The sequence below is a fragment of the Emys orbicularis genome, chromosome 25, assembly GCF_028017835.1.
Source record: "Emys orbicularis isolate rEmyOrb1 chromosome 25, rEmyOrb1.hap1, whole genome shotgun sequence".
In the NCBI taxonomy this organism is placed as follows: domain Eukaryota; kingdom Metazoa; phylum Chordata; order Testudines; family Emydidae; genus Emys; species Emys orbicularis.
The window spans coordinates 1,400,322-1,420,453 of NC_088707.1; the positions used below are offsets into that span (position 1 = coordinate 1,400,322).

The 20,132-nt window shown below is 44.5% G+C and overlaps 1 protein-coding gene across 1 annotated transcript in view; it reads right to left on the reverse strand.

Annotated features, from left to right (window-relative positions):
- Nucleotides 1–19,307, reverse strand: part of ATP6V0A1 (ATPase H+ transporting V0 subunit a1) — a 46,145-nt gene extending 26,838 nt beyond the window's left edge. Inside the window, exons 1-11 of the mRNA XM_065422770.1 lie at nt 19,239–19,307; nt 17,230–17,390; nt 16,825–16,903; nt 16,342–16,439; nt 14,638–14,766; nt 8,261–8,364; nt 7,183–7,309; nt 5,217–5,299; nt 4,322–4,415; nt 2,418–2,630; nt 509–659 (exon numbers count right to left, since the gene is read on the reverse strand). Of these exons, the coding sequence (XP_065278842.1) occupies nt 509–659; nt 2,418–2,630; nt 4,322–4,415; nt 5,217–5,299; nt 7,183–7,309; nt 8,261–8,364; nt 14,638–14,766; nt 16,342–16,439; nt 16,825–16,903; nt 17,230–17,346 (1,195 nt within the window). The 5' untranslated portion in view covers nt 17,347–17,390; nt 19,239–19,307. The remainder of the gene's footprint in view (nt 1–508; nt 660–2,417; nt 2,631–4,321; nt 4,416–5,216; nt 5,300–7,182; nt 7,310–8,260; nt 8,365–14,637; nt 14,767–16,341; nt 16,440–16,824; nt 16,904–17,229; nt 17,391–19,238) is intronic.
- Between the last annotated feature and the right edge of the window lie 825 nt (nt 19,308–20,132).

The window sequence follows — 20,132 nt, forward strand, 5'->3', positions numbered from 1 at the left end:
TATTTCTACCTGCTGTTATATTCTGATCTGCTAAATCCACACCTGCCTTGAGTCTGGATTTTGCGGCCCAGTGCTCTTGTAAAGTGGCCTGCCTGCATAAAGCAGACTACCATCATGACAATTTAGCCTGAAATCAAAGTTTTCTGATAAGACTGATCTCAGAGCACTTCTGCATTTGCCACTCCAGGAAATGCATTTTACAATCATCTTTGCTTTGAAATCTACCTCTCGGTTTAGTGCCCAGAAAATAGCTCTTTGCTGGCAAGAGTTTATCATTAAGACAATTTTGAGCATAATGGGGTAGATTCTGCATTAACGTACAGATGATTGGGCCTATACATTTTCAAAAATAGCCAGCAATAACGTTGGTTTTACAATTCACAGTAACAGAGGCTACGCTTGCTCAGATAGCTGAGTCAATCCTGTGCAAGGGCTTTGCATATCAGGAGAGAGACCAGGCCACCCAGTCACCAGATCAGAGGGATGAACAGGCAGATTGCGTGTTTACCTGGATTTATCTCCCGGTAAGTTCCAATGCCATATGCGTCTACTATATTCTGAAAGCCAGAAGTGAACTTGTTGGTTTTGTTGTAAGTTGGCGGGGTCTGATTGGTTTGCATCCTATTCAGGATGGATGGAACGGTGGATCCGCTGTGCTCCTGTATTCGAAACAAACAGAAACTGAGGTTAGCGGTGACTCCTTCCCTAGACAAGCCAAGTACAGAGGGGCAGGTTTACTTCTCACTGGCATCAGGAAAGCTGCAGGGAACTTGCATGTTTGTGGTCCACTTGCACAATGCAGGAACACACTGCAGCCTTAGGAAAAAGTTCCCCCTGCCTTTGTGAGCCCGTGTGCCCCCCCTCCAATATTCTCCCCCATTCCGATTTCTCCTGTCTGGGACATAAGTCACAAGCATTAACGTTTAGGAACTGTACTGGGAGGATGGGCAGCACTGAGGTGGGGGCATATGCAGGAATCTATTAATGACTCCCATCAACTAGTTCTTTGATCTATAGCCAATTACAGAGGTGGCTGAGGCTGCTGGCTCTGCTAACCAGATGCCAGGGACTCTGCGTGTTCCCCATTCTGATTTTCCAATTTCCCCCAAAGCCAATAAGGTTCTCTCCCCTGATGTCAGGCAATGTTCTAGGCATTTTGGAATTGATTGGACGGACAGTCAAAAGTTATTGCATTGCAGAGCGACAGAAATGCTGTAAGAATGGAGCTTGGCTAGACAGGTCTGTAGGCGAGTCAGTGTGCTACTGTGCCTGACACACCACTAGTCACGTCTCATCAGCTGGGAGTCGAGCACACAGGTCCCAGGTTTCACCACTCACTCAGACATGGCACCTACACAGCATCTGACTTGCTTAAGAGGCAGATCTGATGGACGAGCCATTATTTGAGGCTCAGTGCCTGCTGCTAAGAAGCATAAAAGCTTCACTTCAAAACTGTGTCTATCTGAGATCACAATAGAAAAGCATGTCGATACTGGAAAATGATTTTGCGCAGAGGGTGTGTTCCTGTTTGATCATGAATCGAGGCAAGTACCCTAGTCATATGAGGAGAGAATATACAGGAATCTAGATTAAAGATCTTGTTTGCTTTTATGGTTGAAGGACTTCAGATCAAAGAAAGATGGTGTGAGTACAGGGGAAGGATTCAGAACGAGGGGAGCCAATCATCCAGGGCCTGACCCTCAAGGAGTTCAGAACCCAAAAGCATGTTAGGATTTTGCAGGAGGGAGACCTATAGGTCACGAAGTAGCTCAGCAACTGATGGGGAAACTGGTGGGTTTCATAAAAATGCTGACGACAGGAATCGTATTTCACTGGTGGACTTTGCGTCTCTGAGGAGGGCTGTGTTTCCTGTGCCAGCTGCCAGGTTCCCTCCAAGCATTTCTGGAGGGCAGTTGGTGGGTGGGCTCCTTATTGGTTGGGCTTGCCAACTTGCAGAGCTCTAGTCACCTCTGTCCAATGAGCAGAGACAACCCAAGCTGCAAGCAGATCAGCAGACTTGCCCAAGCAAAGGAAAAGGCGCAGATATTGTTCTGGATAAGTTATCTCCATGTTTTGACTTTATGGCATTACATGCCCATGCCCAGGCAAGCAACCAACTCTGAAGCATCCCCAATGTTTGTTCAGTCCATCGCTCCAACAGCCAGCATTTTCTGGAGCTCTGGGTGAGTGCTTTTCTGGTAACCATTGTTGCTACAGATTAAAAAAAAGTATCCTCTATGAAGGTTGCCATTTTTATATACAGCCTAAGGGATGCCTTTCAAAACTCCACAGTCCAATCTGGCTCCTCAGGTGCAATGATTCGTCAGGGTTCAGCTGGCTGAAGGAGGCTGGTCTGTTGAGACTTGCATGGGAGGTAAGTGACAACTGCTGCAGTTCGAAAGCGAGGAGATACTCACGGTGCCTCTTCTGAGAGCAAACTGGATGGAATCGAGGTCAGTGACAGGGCACCAGACTTCAGCAATCAAACACTTCTGGGTCACGTCAATGTTACACAGGTTCAGGGTATGGTAGATAGCCTTCATCTTCCGCACTTTGATGAACCAGACACGGATATTTTTAGCAGCTGCCTGCAGGACCCGCTGGCGATGATCCTCCGTTTGGTTCAGCACCTTGCATGGAAAAGTGGGACAAAGACAGCAGTGAGCGATTCGGTTGCAATTTGTAGCGCACAGTAGGGTACAACACAATAGCGGCTAGTGGCCAGGGCACATGGACAAGCCTGAGAGCCCAACGCCCCCTCACTGCTCCATGTTTGGAGCATGCTCTCTAGTCTCCTCACATGCACCCTAGGTTAGCCAAAAGATACTCCTGGAAAGAACTATACCAAACAGCTCTAGCCCATTTTCCTCCCGCCCCGCCCCACCTCACCCCCAGCAGAGAATTCCAAGGGAAAAAGGGAGTTTTCAGATTCCCAAGTGGAGATTTTTTTTCTCCACCCAGCTTTAACTGACATTTGCTTTAGAAGCTGCAGAGAAATGACTGCGTGCTGTGCACTACAAGAGCTCCACCTTGGGTGGTAGGGGACGCAGGGAGCTTATGTTTCAAGGGTCAGAATTCATTCACATTTGGCTCTCAAAACTGGCTGAGCAGAGGAAAAGAGAGAGAGTTCTTTGGCGGGGTCTGACTGGAATGTGCCTCCAGATCCGGCCAAGACCGTTTCAGAAACTGTAAAGCCTCTCAAGTTCAAGTGGAAATGGCAGTATGTGACAAAGCGATCATGTGCAGCTTGGAACTCGGTTGCTCCTGCATTCTCGCCCATTTTCTGATTGCTAAGCAACTGGTCTCAGCAGCTTCATGCTAGGAGAGTTGGCATCTGTAAAAGCAGGGCCCTGCAGTCAACGCCTTTCGCTGTAGCTTTTGCATCTGATTCCTCTCTTGACATTTTATTTCCATAAATCTCTCTCTCCATTAAATCCCTTTCAATCTTCCTGATGTGCATCTTGCTTCCCTTTCCCTAGATTTAGCGGTGACAGAGCTGGCACCAGGCAGCTTACAGGTTGCTGATTCAGCTCTCTGCTAACCACTTGTTTATTCATTGCTTTCACTGACACCCAGAGCTGCAGCACAAGAGAACAGTTTTTAATACAGCAGATCTCCAGGACACCGTGCTGTGAAAGTACACAGACAGGCAGAAAACCTCTGGCAGCATGAACTAATGCTGGCCTTTTAATCAATCTGTGAACACAGATTTGACCATTTTCATCTACACATATCAGAGGGGTAGCCGTGTTTGTTGCTTTTTACAGATCCAGACTAAGAGTCCTGTGGTACCTTATAGACTAACAGCCTTATTGGAGCATAAGCTTTCGTGGGTGAATACCCACTTTGTCAGACGCTTATGCTCCAATATGTCTGTTAGTCTATAAGGTGCCACAGGACTCTGTTGTTTTTTTCAATCTACAAAGACCCTAAAGAAGAAAGCCTCAGACCATGATGCTTCTAGCTTTGAAGACATACACTCCACTCTTACTCCCTTGCTTGCTAGTGTGAATTTCAATACCAATGCTAGTATTTACACACAGACGGTTATTCACTCAGCCTCCTGGAAAAATTAAACCTCCCTAACTAGGAAGCTGAATGGAACCAAGTAGAGAAACAAAATTATTCTCGGATCTTGCAATTGTTTAATCTCATAGCAGGTTCTCTACCTCGTTTAACTGGAAACTGTTAGCACAAGCCATATCTACATCTAGCCTGGCCAATTAGTCTCAGACAAATGGGATCCACCCTTCGGTTCATGTAGCCACCCAGCACTCCATAGGCTAACGCAGCACTGACTCCGTTTGTTCTGCATTATTACCATTTGAAGATCATCAATCCTGGTATTGACTCCAGAAGCCATTTCCTTCCTCTCCTGCGGTGTCTCTGGGCAAGGGTAGAGGGAGGCACGGAACCTGAATCGTTTAAGACAAAAAGCCAAATTGATACATCATGCTCAGTAAAGGAGTGTTTTAAGATAATGGGCTTTGCCAGTGAAAATGTCTAGCCGTCATTCACCAAGGCAGACGGCTACAACACAAATTTGCTCAAGGCCAAACCATTATCTGACCACACTGGCTTCTATATCCAAGTCAAGCCCTTGACATTAACATAGTACATTTTGCGGGTGTAAAATTCATTCTGAGCAAGAGAAAAACAACAAAATTGAGAAAAAATACGTTGAGAACTTAGGCAACAAAACAAGACTCAACAGCACCTTTAACTAGTAATCAATGGTGCATTCGACTGACAGTTATTACACCAATGTAACTACCCTTCAGAAGCACTGGCTTCCACCAATAGGAAATCTTTCATGTTTCTGATGAGAAGCACGAGTTCATTTCAGTATGTGATAACTTGATCGCTTTCACATTTTTTCTATAACAGCAAAAGCAATTCATCCACTTTATGGATTAAAAACTGGGGGTGGCTAATTTGGTTGTCCAACAAACTTCAGTAACACATATCATGTGCTGATGTTTATTAGGTTTACTATGTCACGGTCAACTAAGGATTTCTATTATGCTATTCTTTGCATCATCCTAGATTTTCTGATTAATACAGGCTTAAGGAACTGTTAAAGTACATATTAAGACACTCCATTTGCTTTTCAAGATGCATTACAAATATAATATATGAACAACCTGATTTTCAGAAGTGCTGAGCACAGCTGAAAAATCAAGCCGCAAGCGTTTTTAAGTCTGATTTCTTCTTACCCTTCACAGATTTTCTTGACTCTATTTTTTAGCTGATCACCTTGGAAAAAAATAATAAACACAGACTTGTGCACGTAGTCTCCCTAGAACAGACAAACACAGATGCAGTGTAAGACCCAAGTACTATACAGGAACTAGCTATTATAGCAAATTACCACACAGCTCCATATTTTCCCTGTTGCATGTACAAATATACAGGAAATTATATCTGCACGCTGAGTCAAGAACATACCCTAACACGGTCACAAAAAACTCACTTTGAAAGGAACTCTCTCTTAGCCTTGGTCTACACTGGGGGGGGGGGGGGGGGAGGGGGGAAGAGGAGATAAATCTAAATTACGCAACTTCAGCTACGTGAATAACGTAGCTGAAGTCGATGTACTTGACCTACTCACCGCAGTGTGCTCGCTGCGGTGAGTCGACTGCTGCCGCTCCCCCGTCAACTCTGCCTGCGCCTCTCGTGGTGGTGGAGTACAGGAGTCGACGGGAGAGCGCTTGGGGGTCGATTTAGCGTGTCTAGACTAGACGCGATAAATCGACCCCCGCTGGATCAATCGCTGCCCACTGATCCGGCAGGTAGTATAGACATACCCTTAGTTTAGTGGTCTCTTCGTACTAGAGCTAAGTGCTCTAAATGCTCTATTTGCTTATCAGAGCTATACAATCTGTGCAAGAATAAATTGAAAAATCATGGGGAAGTCAGAAGTTTTTATTGCTTAACATTTGGCTGCAGTTAGGTGTGTATCACTATCTCTTCCAGCCAGCCCCACTCTGACTTAAAGCAGCAAGTAGAAGAATGAATGGCAATAAGGTGATGTATGTGGTATATTTCATTACAAGAATGCCCAGGGCCTAAAAACCTGGAATTCTCCAGGGAGGCTCACAGCACATTCTTTGTGCAGCTGTTTGGATTTAGATATTAACAAATGCAGGAAAGGGGAGTTAGATAAGATGTTGTTCTACCTTACATAGGAAATTTAGCTTCATGTTTCTGAGAATAATTACACTAGATGTAACCTCATTGTCCAACACTTCCTTAAATTAAGAATATAGTCCCTCTCCGGCAGACAGCTGGTATTCAGTTCAGCAATCAGTAGAGCAACACAGCAACCAAATTCATAGGGAAAATAGGACATAACAACTGAATGATATTTCCAATCTTTATTTCACTGCAGCCCGCAGTCCTCCTTTTGCTAATTCTTAACTGAAGCAGCTATGGAGCTGCCGAGTTTCCAATGTTTGGGTACTATACATCAGTGCATGCCATTAACAAAATAAAAGAAGCATCCTTCCTAGTCAGAATGTTTACCATTTAAATTGTAAGGAAGGCCAACAGAACTAAGAGCTACTGAAAGACCTTGAAGCTCACATTTGGTGACCATCTTTAAAAGGAAAGATTTTTTTTAAAATAGTGCAAAGAAGACTCCAAATGAGCAACAGATTCTATACAGAGACTTCCAAACTGGTCACCACTACCACCCAAACAAGGCAAGAGGTGCTCAGCCTCCGCTGCAGAGAGGAATAATACTTACACAGTACTGTAGATGGGCATGGCACTTTAGTAAAGGAGTCCCTATCCCAAAGAGGTTACAAGTGAAGGCCCTGATCCTGCAACTCTAGCCCTAAGACAAGAGGGGATGACTAACACAGGGAGCAGGCAGGGAGGACCGTAGCGAAGACGGTGCAGTCATGCACGTCTCAAGAACATGCAATGTCAGTGAACATGCAATGCAGGTGAAAAACAACTCTGAACTCAGGCTGTTTCAGGGAGAACCCGCTTCTCAGATACAAATGCCTTTGTTATTTCCGGACCTGATCCTGCAATGAACTCCATGCACGTAGATAGGGTGAAGAGGCCCACCCTCACAGAGCTCATTGCAGGATCATGGCCCAAGTCTGACTGTACATTTGTTACTCATTTGGGATCTCATAGTATTTTGCCCCCATGAAAAGCAATTCATTTTACCGTCACAGGATCCTCCAGAGGGATTTCGATTTCAGCCTGACGCAGGAACACGTTTCCTCGACACACTCGCCACAACATGCGCTCAAAGGTAGGGATTCGCTCACGGTTGATCACGCCAGCCACAAATCTGCATGAGGCAGAAAAACTGTGGATTAGGTTGCTGCCCCTAGTAATGTTTGTAGAGCACAGGCACAAAGAACCTGGAGCTGCAAGAGGTTAACTGGAGGCTAGCTAATAAATCAAGGTTTAAAGCTACAAAATCCAGCTGACTTGTTTTTGGTTAGTTCTATAATCAAAATGGGACGGACGGATGGACGGACGCAGGCACGCACACAGGAAACGGCTAGAACATGTCAAAGGCTGTATCCTCCATCCACTTTGAGAGCAAGCCTTACTGTCCGCAGATTAAGTACCATACTTACAAAGTAAAAAGCACTTTACAGTTTGAATGCATTAGTTTCCCCTTCAGTCATATGACTTCCATGCCTGTTGCTGTCAGTTTCACACTGCTCCGGTAACTTCCACGCCAAGGACTGTACAAGGCAGGAAGGGCAGCAACAGGCTACACAGCTTTCAAAGACCACAGGCATTTGCTTTAGAGGAGACCACTGGTGCAAACTCCTAGGTCCAGCTAAAGTGGTATGACAAAAGTGCTTATGGCTTCTACATTTCTGTTTCAAAGGTGACCTGGAATCAACTAATGAAAAGGGATAAAAATAAGTGGCCTTATTGTCAAAGATGCTACGCTCCTATTGACTAATGGAAGCTCTGAATTTTCTGTAAGCTTGAAAATCAGGCCTCAAATGCTTACGGAATAGGCTAGCTCTAGGTTTCTGTGCTGGTATGCAAGACACCAGAGAATGACTTCCTCTTTCAGCTACTTTCTCCCTGGGCTAGCAGGGGCTGGAAAGTTAGCAGATGCGGGGCGGGGAAGGATAGAGACCCTTACTAGGTGATTGCGGATTGACACTGATAGGGTGGAGGTCCTCGGGGCTGTGTTTGAAGCCCTCTGGATTCCAGATGGGAGTGAACAATTAAGGCAAACAGACAAAACAGAAAGTAGAAAAGTTGTTGTTACCCAAGTCGCAGAGGGGCAGCTCTTCCGATCTCACTTGGCTCCAGGAGCGAAGATGATTCCTCCAGCAGGTCTGGATCCGCCATCTGCTGATGATGCAATTCAGCCTGAATTCACAAATCAATTAATATCTAATGAAACTAGTTAGTGGCATGCAGGGAACGAGGAACCAGGAGACAGTTTCCAGGAGGGGGGGGGGGAAATACCCCCAAAGGACACCAAAAAAAGAAAATGAAATAACAGAGACCAAGGGTCACACAAGGGAGGGGAAAAACAAGAGGTAAGCAGAATGGCTCAGCAAAGCTTCTGGGGAAAAGGGTCGGGAGATTGCAAAAGAAAAACAAGATGCTTGTCGGATATATAATTCTGCAGATGGGTGGAAGTTCGATTTTACCCAAAGTTATGTTCCCAGAAATGTTCCTAACTTTTTGAATATGGTGTAGAGTGACCCAACATGCTTCCATCACTACTTTCTGAACTTAGGGAAAATGGATGAAGAGAGGTACTGATAAATATTCATGTATGTACCGTACTGCTGCTGCGTTTCTGTGCATTTTCTATATATTTACCAGCGGCCACGGGCGTTGCAAACATGGGTTGCCTTTTGAAGTGGAACAGCAGTCAGGATTCTTTCACTCTCTCAAATTCAGTCCACTCTGGCCAGATTCAGAAGAATGCTGTCCAGGCAAGATTTCTGTAGTAGGTCCAGTTGATTAAACCAGAAGGAAAGTTTGCACTTCTGCTGCACCCAAGAATGCATGCTTTACAGAACTTTAAACATGACAATATCCCACGGAGGAGCACACGTAGTATCATTTCATTCTAAAGCTGGGTGACCTTAGCCTAGTCCCTTCACCTCTCAATGCGAAGTCAGTGGCAGAGCCAGTAATAAAACCGGAGAGTCCCGGCTGCTAGATGTCCTGTCTATCCAGGACTCGGACTCTCCCTCCATACGTGCACAATGCCTATAACTTAAAGAATGCATTTTTGAGAGTGAATACCCTTTTTTCCCCCTTGTAAGATATTCAGCACCTAGATGAATATATATGGCAGTGATGTACATAGACCTAATACCACCAACTATGCCAGTGCCACCAATTCAAAACAAGCACATGACTTGACTTGCTGGTCATCATGGAAAGGGCCACCCAAATACAGGAGAACCTGCTTCAACACAGGAAAGAAAACTCACTGACCGCACATCCCGAGTTGTCACCTACCATTCCACAATGGAAGCCATGTGGTGTATCATCAAACAACTACAACCCACACCTGAGGGGGGTCACATCTGAAAAGAAATCTTTCCTGAACTCCCTCTTCTTGTCTTTGAATAACCCCTCAACTTCACCATGCTCATCATCAGAAGCAAGCTCCCCAGAAACCAAGACACACTCAAAGCGGCACCAGACCGTCAGAGTAACAGATACAAAACCTGCAGATGTACCTCCACTGCTACAATGATCAATACCCCCCACAACACACCTTTCAAGATTCATGGGTCCTAGACATGCCTGTCACAACATGCAGTGTACCTCATCGAGTGCATCTAATGCCCCAACAACAACTATATGGGTGAAACCAGACAATCGTATGCTCTCAAATTAACTCCCACAGAACAAGGATAGAAGACAACACCACCATATCACTGGTGGGTGAACACTCTTCACAAACCAATCACTCCATATCTGATCTTTCAATACTTGTCCTCAAGGGAAACCTGCACAACACCTTCTAAAGGTAAGCCTGGGAACTCAAATTCATAAGTCTGCTAGACACCAAAAACCCAGGGACTTAACGGGGACAATAGTTTTATGGCTCATTACAACAATCTGTAAACACACCACACTTCCTACTGCCCTTAATGGCCCAATTCAAACCCTTTATGCATAACAATCTAATGTCCAACTGCCCGCTTCATTTCAAGTGACCACCTCCAACATTCATTACCCCTTCTGCTTGTCTCACCTTGTATTTAGCTCAGACACTCTGCTTCTTTCCCGAGACCTGAAGTGCTCTGAATAGTTTGAAAACTTGTACCTTGCAGCACCAGAAGTTGGTCCAGTACAAGATATTACCTCACCTACCTTCTCTCTCTCTCATATTAAAATGGAAAACTGTAAATTAGTCACAATAAATAGAAAGTAATTTACGGGCTGAAATTCCTGGGAACATAACTTGCAAATATTAGTGATTCAAATTAGGAAGGATGTTAATACCACATCCTCTCACAGAGCATTAACACAATGCATCAGTAGGAACTCTGTCCCAAAATTTCCACCCCTGCAGTTTATAAAATGAAATGGAGAAATTAAGGAACTCTTCTGTGCCAAAAAGGACTAAATGCTACCCTGAGATGTGCACAGGGTTTCCAATTGATTTCAATGGGTGCTCCCTGCACACACATGAAGGCAGAATTTGTCCCTAAAGATGCAAATTGTGTGTACACTACAGTCTTGTAAAAATGTTATGCACGTTTACAAGTGCAGGCACAAAATCCATCTGCCCACATATTCTCATAATGAAAAACCCTGGAAAGATATTTTACTTGCCAATCAAAAAAGGCCACTTGTTCTGGGAGAGAATTTTGCCAGGCTGATGTACTACACACAAGATACAGCTCAACTGCCTGCTCATGAATACTTAGCTACAGTTTACAAAAAGTAAAAATAAATGACAAAATTAAGGTAACCATTAGTGTACTTCCAAAGAGTGATAAAGCAATGTTTTCCCTTATAAGCCAATCCATTCCACCATTTTAGGCATTCAATCCAAATAAAAGTAAACTGTGTGGAAACCTTAACGTTTCATAGAGGAACAAGGACCCCAAATCAACACACACACACAGACACCCATCAGACTGAATGACTTTAAAATTACTTTTTAAAATTAAAATGGCACAATTCCTAGATCTAACAAAATTATGGAAAATAAGATCAATTCTACCAAAGGGGCTTGTATTGCATTTGTTAGTAAGAGAATATTTACTGTTGCTAGATTTTTGTAAGGTATGTGTTAGACTAGATGAGGCCTGCCTCATTTTTGACAACACATTTTATATTTCAGAGTATTTGTCAAGGCAGGAGGATAGTTTCTTGCTTAAACACATATGTGGAAACAGCTCTGGTGCTTGGCTATTAGCTAGGCTAGTCAGGGATGCAAGCCCATGCTTTGGTGTCCCTGAGCCTCTGACTGCCAGATGCTGGGACACAATGACGGGGATGGATCACTTGATAACTGCCCTGTTCTGTTAATCTTGGTAACAAATCCATCTTCTGGCAGGGTCGGTTATTACATGAAATGTAACTGTAGCAGGACTATTCAGACTCCTGGGAGTTTGTTAGGGAAGGTGAGAGCTGTTCAGACACAATGTAGGAAGATGGAGGACTGGCCATCCCACGAGGTCCTTTCTGATCATAATTTTCACCAATTTGCAGTAGAGTATCAGAACTCCAAAGAGGATTTTATCTTATTCTGAATAACCAACACCAAAGCCTACACTCTCCTATGTATATGACTATATAAATTAGAAAGATGGTGGGAATGACATCAAATAATCATTTAAAGCAACTTTGGAGTATCAGTCTCACAGATTAGGAGTCCCTTAATTTCAAGGCCCAAAATTAGAGATTTAGCCATCTTCCTTCCCTTGATTAGTGAGAAAACCAAATCTTGAATGAGAAACAGCAAGAAACAAGAAGTTCTGCTCTGCAAATGCGCTCGACAGGTGTAAGTAGCACATACAATTCAAGCCCCTTCACCTTCATTTTCACAAGAAATGAAAGGGATTCAATTCACCATCTAATTTATTAATCCAGAGCCCAGAGGGGGATGACAGATGCAAAACAAACTAAAGAAAGCAGATGGTGAGAGGAGTTAGAGGAAAGGGAGACAGGGGACTGCATGCCATTAACCATTACTTTTCCAGTCTTCTTTACGCTCTCATATTCTAGGATGCTTATGGTAAAAGATTCAGAGAAATCTCTCCAGCTCATACTGCTCTTCATAAGCAAAGACAAGAAGACTGAGAAAAGGATCATCATCATCATCAACAATATAAATATATATGTATGTGTTATGTAATGGACAAGAAATGGCTACATTGGAGACGTGTCATTTTGTTCTTTTATGACTAATATTCTATTCATTCTCCCTCTCCCTCTACTGTTTTTCCAGAATGTGCAAAGATTGAGTACAAAGTCATTTCAACTGTGAGCCATTTCTTGTGTAACTAATTACTACGAATAACTGAGAATACACAGACTTTTAGTTACAGATGAAAAATGTCTTCAAGTGTTGAAGGCACCGTGCAAAGATGGTATTTTCAGTGAAGAAATAAAACAGTGATTAGCGATAATAGCTGGACCGCACAATCTAAAGAGTCTCAAGAAGTCTCTCCAAAGGCCGATACCATCCATTGAGCAGAGGCAATGTGTGTGTGGCGTAAAGTTACGTACACTGTAAACAGAAGTAGTTAGCCCTAAATGTAAAACATTCAATGGAAAGTAACACAAGGAGTATTTATCCTGAGACCGTATCACAAATCTCAATGTGTTATTGCTTTGCTATAGTCTATATGCTGCAATGTAACATCTGCTGCTCCAATTGGTTGATAGGAGGGATAAATATTGATATTAATTTTGCCTGGTTGAGGTGGTGAGCCTCATGGGAACACTTGTTACAAATGCCTTTAAAATGGGCAGAATGACCCACGGTTTGTGTTTCAACATTACATGGATTTTGATCTGATTAAATTGAAATATGATGTTAATACTGTACCTGAAGAAAAGCATTAGCTAGGTGTTATTTACTATATACTGTGTTAGTGTAAGTACCCGGAAAAGAGGTGCATTAGTAATGATTTTATATAACACTAATTGCACTTGCTCTGTTTTTTCTATGTTCAATTAGAACAGGCAGGCAATAACACTTGTTACTTACTGCAATCAAGCAGTAGATCATCAGGTTGTCATTGTTTGTCCAAACAGACTCACCAAATGGAATCAGCAACTTGCAAACTGACATTCAACACTTGAAGAGGAGATAATCATACAGTACCCAGCCCGTTGGCCGATCACAGCCAGTAGCACCCACGTTATCAGTCATGATGCATGTGAGAGTCTGGGCAGGACAACCTTAACGGTAACTCATTTGCTCATATAAAAACCATGCCTGCGCCAGAGGAGAATAGTTAGATAAAGTTTTCAGGAGGTCAATTCTGCAGGACTATGCACTTCGTGCCTTTACAATCAGCAGGGCAGAAAGCTCTTCAGCACTCCATGGCCAACTCTGCAATGCATCACATACTGTGCAAAATATTTCCCTCCCCCTCTAAAGTGGTACATGGCCAGTTTCCTCTCCTGAGAGAGAGCTAGATTGTAATGTGCTTATATAAGACTTAAAGGCATTTTGTAAAGATCACCTGGGCTCTTTATCTGCAAGTTTCAGTTTTGCTTTGCTGCTGTACCCTGGGTGACAGCAGGGCAGCATTTCATTGGTCTGGAGAAAGTGCTTGCAATGCTGCTGTCAAGCACTGGTCAAAATGAACACTAACCCAAAGGCCCAACTGTAGCTCTAAATCAGGGGTTCTCAAACTGGGGGTCGGGACCCCTGAGGGGGTCGTGAGGTTATTACATGGGGGGGGTCGTGAACTGCCAGCCTCCACCCCAAACCCTGCTTTGCCTCCAGCATTTATAATGGTGTTAAATATATTTAAAAGTGTTTTTAATTTATAAGGGGGGGGGGGTCGCACTCAGAGGCTTGCTATGTGAAAGGGGTCACCAATACAAAAGTTTGAGAACCTCTGCTCTAAATGGTAGCACTGTTCCTGAATTTGCCACTGAGCATTTTAGAGCTTGATCAAAACCTCACTAAATTTGACTGGAGTCTTGCTATTAACTGCAAAGGATTTTGGATCAGGCCCATCATGACATCGACAGAATCCAAGTTTAATATTCATCCCTCATAACAGAGGATTTCTGGGGTTTACTTACATACTTGCACCAAGCAGAAAAGTGCATATTGGAGGGGGAAACGGCCTTAGTCTCACAGTGATGCTGTCATCTACTGACCTGCTTAGGTTTTTCAGAAGCCAGGAAATAATGATTTATTTAGAACCTGTCTCCACACAATTAATTCTAAGTTTTTACTGGGAACACACACAGTAAATATAAATAATCAGAAAATGTAAAAGCCATGATTGGCTGTGTGCGCATTGCATGAAAAACTGAAAATGATTTGAGAAAGTTTCTTAAACCAAAGAAAGTATAGAAATGAGTCATCCAAAACAGCAACTGAAAAATAACACTCTTGAGAATAAAAATGGCAATTTGTGACAATAAACCACCAGCTGTTTCAGTGCTAAACCCCCCTGATATTCTGACCTCATCAAAAAACTGCTGAGTTTTGCGCAGTATACATTTTAATTCGGTCAGCTCTAGGAAGTTTCTCTTCAGAGCTTCCTGGTTTGTGTTGATTTCTTTAAGCTCATTTTCAATTTTCTCAAAGTTTGCCTGGGGAAGAAAAGGAGAGGGAAAAAAATGTAAAGTCAACCTAAAAATAAATGCTATTTAGCCCTAATTAAGCACACAGTTCAAAGTGTGCTGTGCAAGATCTTTTCTTAACTGCATTCAGGTTACCCATAAGATGCTGCCTGCATCCTGTCTTCTTCACCATGCATCTTAAAACATTAGCATCAGATTATTATAATGCTACTCTATATAAAAAGATTAATAATTAGATTCTTTATGGATTGAGGAAGGCTTCTACAAACTCTTCCAACACAGTATAAACTGGTGCAACCCCAGCAATTTAGAGGAGTTGTACAGTAACTCCTCACTTAAAGTCCTCCTGGTTAACATTTCGTTGTTACCTTGCTGATCAATTAGGGAACATGCTCTTTTAAAGTTGTGCAATGCTGCCTTATAACGTTGTTTGGCAGCTGCCTGCTTTGTCCATTGCTTGCAGGAAGAGCAGCCCCTTGCAGCTAGCTGGTGGGGGCTTGGAACCAGGGTGGACTGGCAGCCCTCACCCAGCAGGCTATCAATTGCTGGCAGTTCAGCTGTCCCTCCCTCCACTGCCATGTGCTGCTCCTGGGAGCCTCTTGCTTGCTGTGCAAGGGAAGAGGAAGAGGGGGGCTAATGTCAGGGTGTCCCCCTCCTCCCAGCTCCTGTCCCCTCCCCTCCCACCCCTTCTCCATATAGAGCAGGGTGGGAACACTGAGAGGGAGGGAGAGAGCTTACTGCCCACAGCTGCTGTCTCAACTTCCTGAGAGTGGTGTCAGCGTACTTAAAGGGGCAATGCGCATCTCTCTCTCCCCCCCCCTACCCAGGGTGTGTGTGCGTCTCTGTCTGCCATGCTGTCTCCCCTCCCTCCGTTCGTGCTGCCTTGCAGAGTGTGAGGCTACATTAACAACAATGGGTTAACCCTTGAGGGCTCAGCTGATTGCTAGTTCATCATTTAGCAGTAAGGCATTCCCTGGGAAATACCCCACCCTCTAACTTCACCATCTCAACCAAGCTTCACAATCAACATTGCTGTGTACAGTATTAAATTGTTTGTTTAAAACTTATAGTGTGTGTGTGTGTGTGTGTGTGTGTGTGTGTGTGTGTGTGTGTGTGTGTGGTTTTTTGTCTGGTGAAAAAAATTTGCCTGGAACCTAACCCCCCATATTTATATTAATTCTTATGGGTAAATTGGATTCGCTTAACATCGTTTCGCTTAAAGTCTCATTTTTCAGGAACATAACTACAACGTTAAGCGAGGAGTTACTGTACTAGTTTACATGAGTTCTAAATTTGGACCTTCGTTTTTAAAAATAAGTATTCATTTGCATCTTATACATACACACATTGAAGTTACAGCAGACTATGCAAACCCCACAATGCTTATGGGTCGGATCCTCAGCTGATGTAAATCGGTGCAGCTACACTGAAGACAATAGAGCTTTGTTGAATTAAACCGGGGGGGGATCTGACCCTGTATGTTCTTACTACTAAATTCCAAAGAACTCAGTTATTGAGACTAATTAGCACAACTTCTGCTATCTAGAGTGAGATACTAGTTCAGCCTTAATGAATCACTGTTACCTCTAAATCGATCATGTCACGTGGGAAAGGCACCTCTGGGTTCTCACCGGTGTCCAGGATTGGGATGTTCGCTTTTTTAATCTCCTTCTCAACAAACCCTAAAGACAGAAAACGTTTCACGGTGAGAATCACTATGAGAAACAAAAGCAAGAAACTGCACCATCAGTCTCTCTGCACCTTCACCTTCCCCATCACCTCACCTGACCAGCAGCTGCATATCCCGCCCCCACAACCATCCATCCTATCTGTAGCAGAACTCCATCAGAATACAGCTCATGTGGTTGCTTTAAAAGATCCACAAGTTCTCTTCTCCACAGGAAACAAACCTTTCCAAAAGCAGCCTAGCCTACTGGGAAACGAATGTTACCTTACCACTAACACAACACTTAGCTATGGCACATTATTTCAAAAGTTTAGGCTGCTTTCTTCCCTTAAAGCTAGTATAGAATTAGAGGCATGCATCAAAGTAAAGCAAGGACATACTGAGTTTCCGGTCCATCTCCTCACATCTCCTGACTTCGTTAACAAATTTACGCTGGAACACATTCACATCAGGGTTCAACTGCAAACAGAAACACACATTTCCTTAGGAATGTTTAAATGTGAAGGATCATGATTACTAGTTTATCAGAGTTGTGGGGGCAGGGGGGGGGTTGGCAAGTGGTGGTTTGTTTTTAAAGAATGATGCAAGGAAAGTGTACAGCAGATATGCTTGTTGTGCAGCATAACCCGCTTTACTGATAAGTAACAACTAGCTGGATATATGTGCCTGTGGCACAAGTGGACACTGAGATAGCAAAGATGAATTATGACACTTGACCATATAAACAGCAGCCAGGATCTTAATGATCTGATGCACTTTACTGACACAGGAAAGCAGCCACTTACATCACGGAACTGAACCTTCCCAAGCTCTCCTAACTCGCTGACACAACAGTATGCAGCTTCCGACTGGAGGAAAAGCTGGGCCAGGGTCATCTCCTCACTTCGGAAAAGCTCCCCCATGATGAAAGGCAAGTGTCGGTCAAACCAGGAGTGGAATTTTAACCCTAAAATCAAAAGGTTGTAGGGTCTGAGAATGTACAGCAGAGTCTGAATCCCACATTTGTGAAAGGACAATTTGCCTCCTATAGTCAGAGGAGAAAAGGTATAAAACACAGTCCCATGGAATAATTCTACACACTCCATGCAAATATTTTGACTTAAAAATAATACAAGAGGAAGTGATGATTCTTTCATAAGATGCTTGAGAGGTCAATTAGTTCTTCAGCACCTTCTGATAAAAGGCTATCTCATAACTTTCTGAGGAAACACCTTAGTGAATCATGATAGATCTTACTCATTGAGCCGTGGTACAAGGGAGGGGAAACCTGTTACGTCACATGGTCTGCAAAGCACCAGGGATAGTTAACACACTACAAACAATTCTTTCTTCAGCAATCTAAGAACTCTGCTCTTCCGGGGCTGTCTCTTTCTGCTCTAAGCCTTGCCCTTAGACCGCAGCTCTCAGAGGCAACTCAACTCACATGGTATCTAAAGGCCAAAGGCTGCCTATTGAAGTGTCATCCTGGAAGCAGTAGACTTTCAGCTGACAGCATCCCTGAATTGGCAGGGAAGAGTTCTCCCATGAACAGACGAGCATTACCATTACACAACACTAGTGCAGTTCAGGAAATGCAGCACACTGAATATTGAGTTATAGTGCATCACTGTCGGGGCAGAGAACACATTCTTTTGCTCTTCTCTTCATTCGGCTGCTAGATTTTATATTTCCACCCTGCCCACTACAGCCTATTTGGAGGTCTGTCAAATTATCATAACAAGCAGGGTAGTGCTTCACTCAACACAGGTTTTAAAACACAAGAAATACCACACAAGAGAACCTGGCACTATCAGTGGTCCTGAATTATTATTGGCTCAAATTAGCTGAGCCTATTAGATCAAAATCGAAATGAATGACGCTTTATTTCAGTTCTAGCTACACTGATTTCTGACTTCACATTGCTGAGTGGAATTAGCTGCTGGTACGACACATTCTCTCTGTGTGGCCACAGGTGTTGTTTGTAATTATTCTATCTATGCCCAAATGCTGTGTGAACAGGAGCATGTAAATTAAAAATCCATCCACAAACACTGTATTTCCATTTTGAAATCTGCAGAACAACAAGCCTTGAAACTGACTGGATGATTTGTTTGCTTCTGGGTTTATTCAAAATATGTTTTTTAAATGGAATAATATACCTTACAACACACGTATGCAAACTAGAATGATAAAATACGTATTCATAGCGAAATCAAATAAAAACCCTACAAAAAAGCATTGTGTGAACATCAAAGTAAACAACATGTTTAGACACTAACACAATCTGCTTATTAGACGCTGGAAGCTATTTCTGTTGTGGATGCGCAAAAAGATGGAGCCTGGGAAGGCACAGGCAGAACCAGAGGCTCCAGAAATGCCGCAGATGCCCAGTCCTGGCACCCAGCGCGCAGGACCCTTGGGTGCAGGGAAGGGCATTTCAGGGGCACCCAATGAGAGGATCAGGAGCAGCTCTGAGGGCTCATTAATCCCCAGACCAGGCACACAGGCCCGCACAGGCTGGGGACAGCGATGGACACAGATTAATTAGCAGATTCCCCCCCCCGCAGCAGGACAGACTGGAAATCGGGGGGGGGGGCTGAGCTCCACCACAAGCGCCCCCATCCCCTCCCCTCAACTGGGGGCTCCCCACGGCCTCTCCTAGAGCGGACCCCGCCCCCCAAGCGCCCTGCAGAGCGGGATGACCCCAGCTCGGGGCACCCCTTCCACCAGGGGGGCAACACCCCACCGGGGACGCCCCCAGCCTGCCCCGCCCCCACTGCTCAGCGCCACCTGCCGCGGCGGGACCCCCCCTTACCTGCCGCCCACTCCAGCCCCTACTGCAGCCGCCGCAGCATTAGCAGAGCCGCCCCGGCCCCCCCGCCCTGACGTCACCGCGCACGCGAACGTCCTCCCCCCGCCGCAGCGCCGGATCACGCGAGGGCGTCTCCTAGCGACGGCCCGGCGGCCATCTTGTTTCCCTTTGGGCGGCTGGGCCCCTCCGACCGGAAGTGCCCGGAATGGGGGGAGGGGCTGTAGCTGGGGGCGGGGGAGACAGGCACTCCCGGCACCGCGTCCGCAACCCCTGGCGTCACAGCAGGATCCGATGACATCACGGCACAACCTGCTGATGTCGCCATGGGCACAGTGATGTTCTGATGCAATATGATGATGTCATGACAGAGCAGGCTGTGCACTTCAGCGTATTGGACTCAAACATTGCATCGGGGAGCACGACGCAGCGGCAGCCCCTTGCATTACAGCATCCCCGGCGCACCAACGTACGATGTCGCACCAACGGATCACCATGTCGCACCAACGGATCACCACGTTGCACCAACGTATCCCCATGTCACATCTCCATACAATGTCATCAACGTACAATGTCGCACCAACGTATCACCATGTCACATCACCATACAAAGTCACCAACATATGATGTCGCACCAACGTATCACCACGTCGCACCAACGTATCACCATGTCACATCACCATACAATGTCATCAACATACGATGTCACACCAACATATCACCATGTTGCACCAACATACCACGTCGCACCAACGTATCACCATGTCACATCACCATACAATGTTATCAACGTACGATGTCACACCAACATATCATCATGTTACACCAATGTATCACCACGTCGCACCACAATACACCACACCAACATATCACGTTACACCAACATATTACCACATCGCA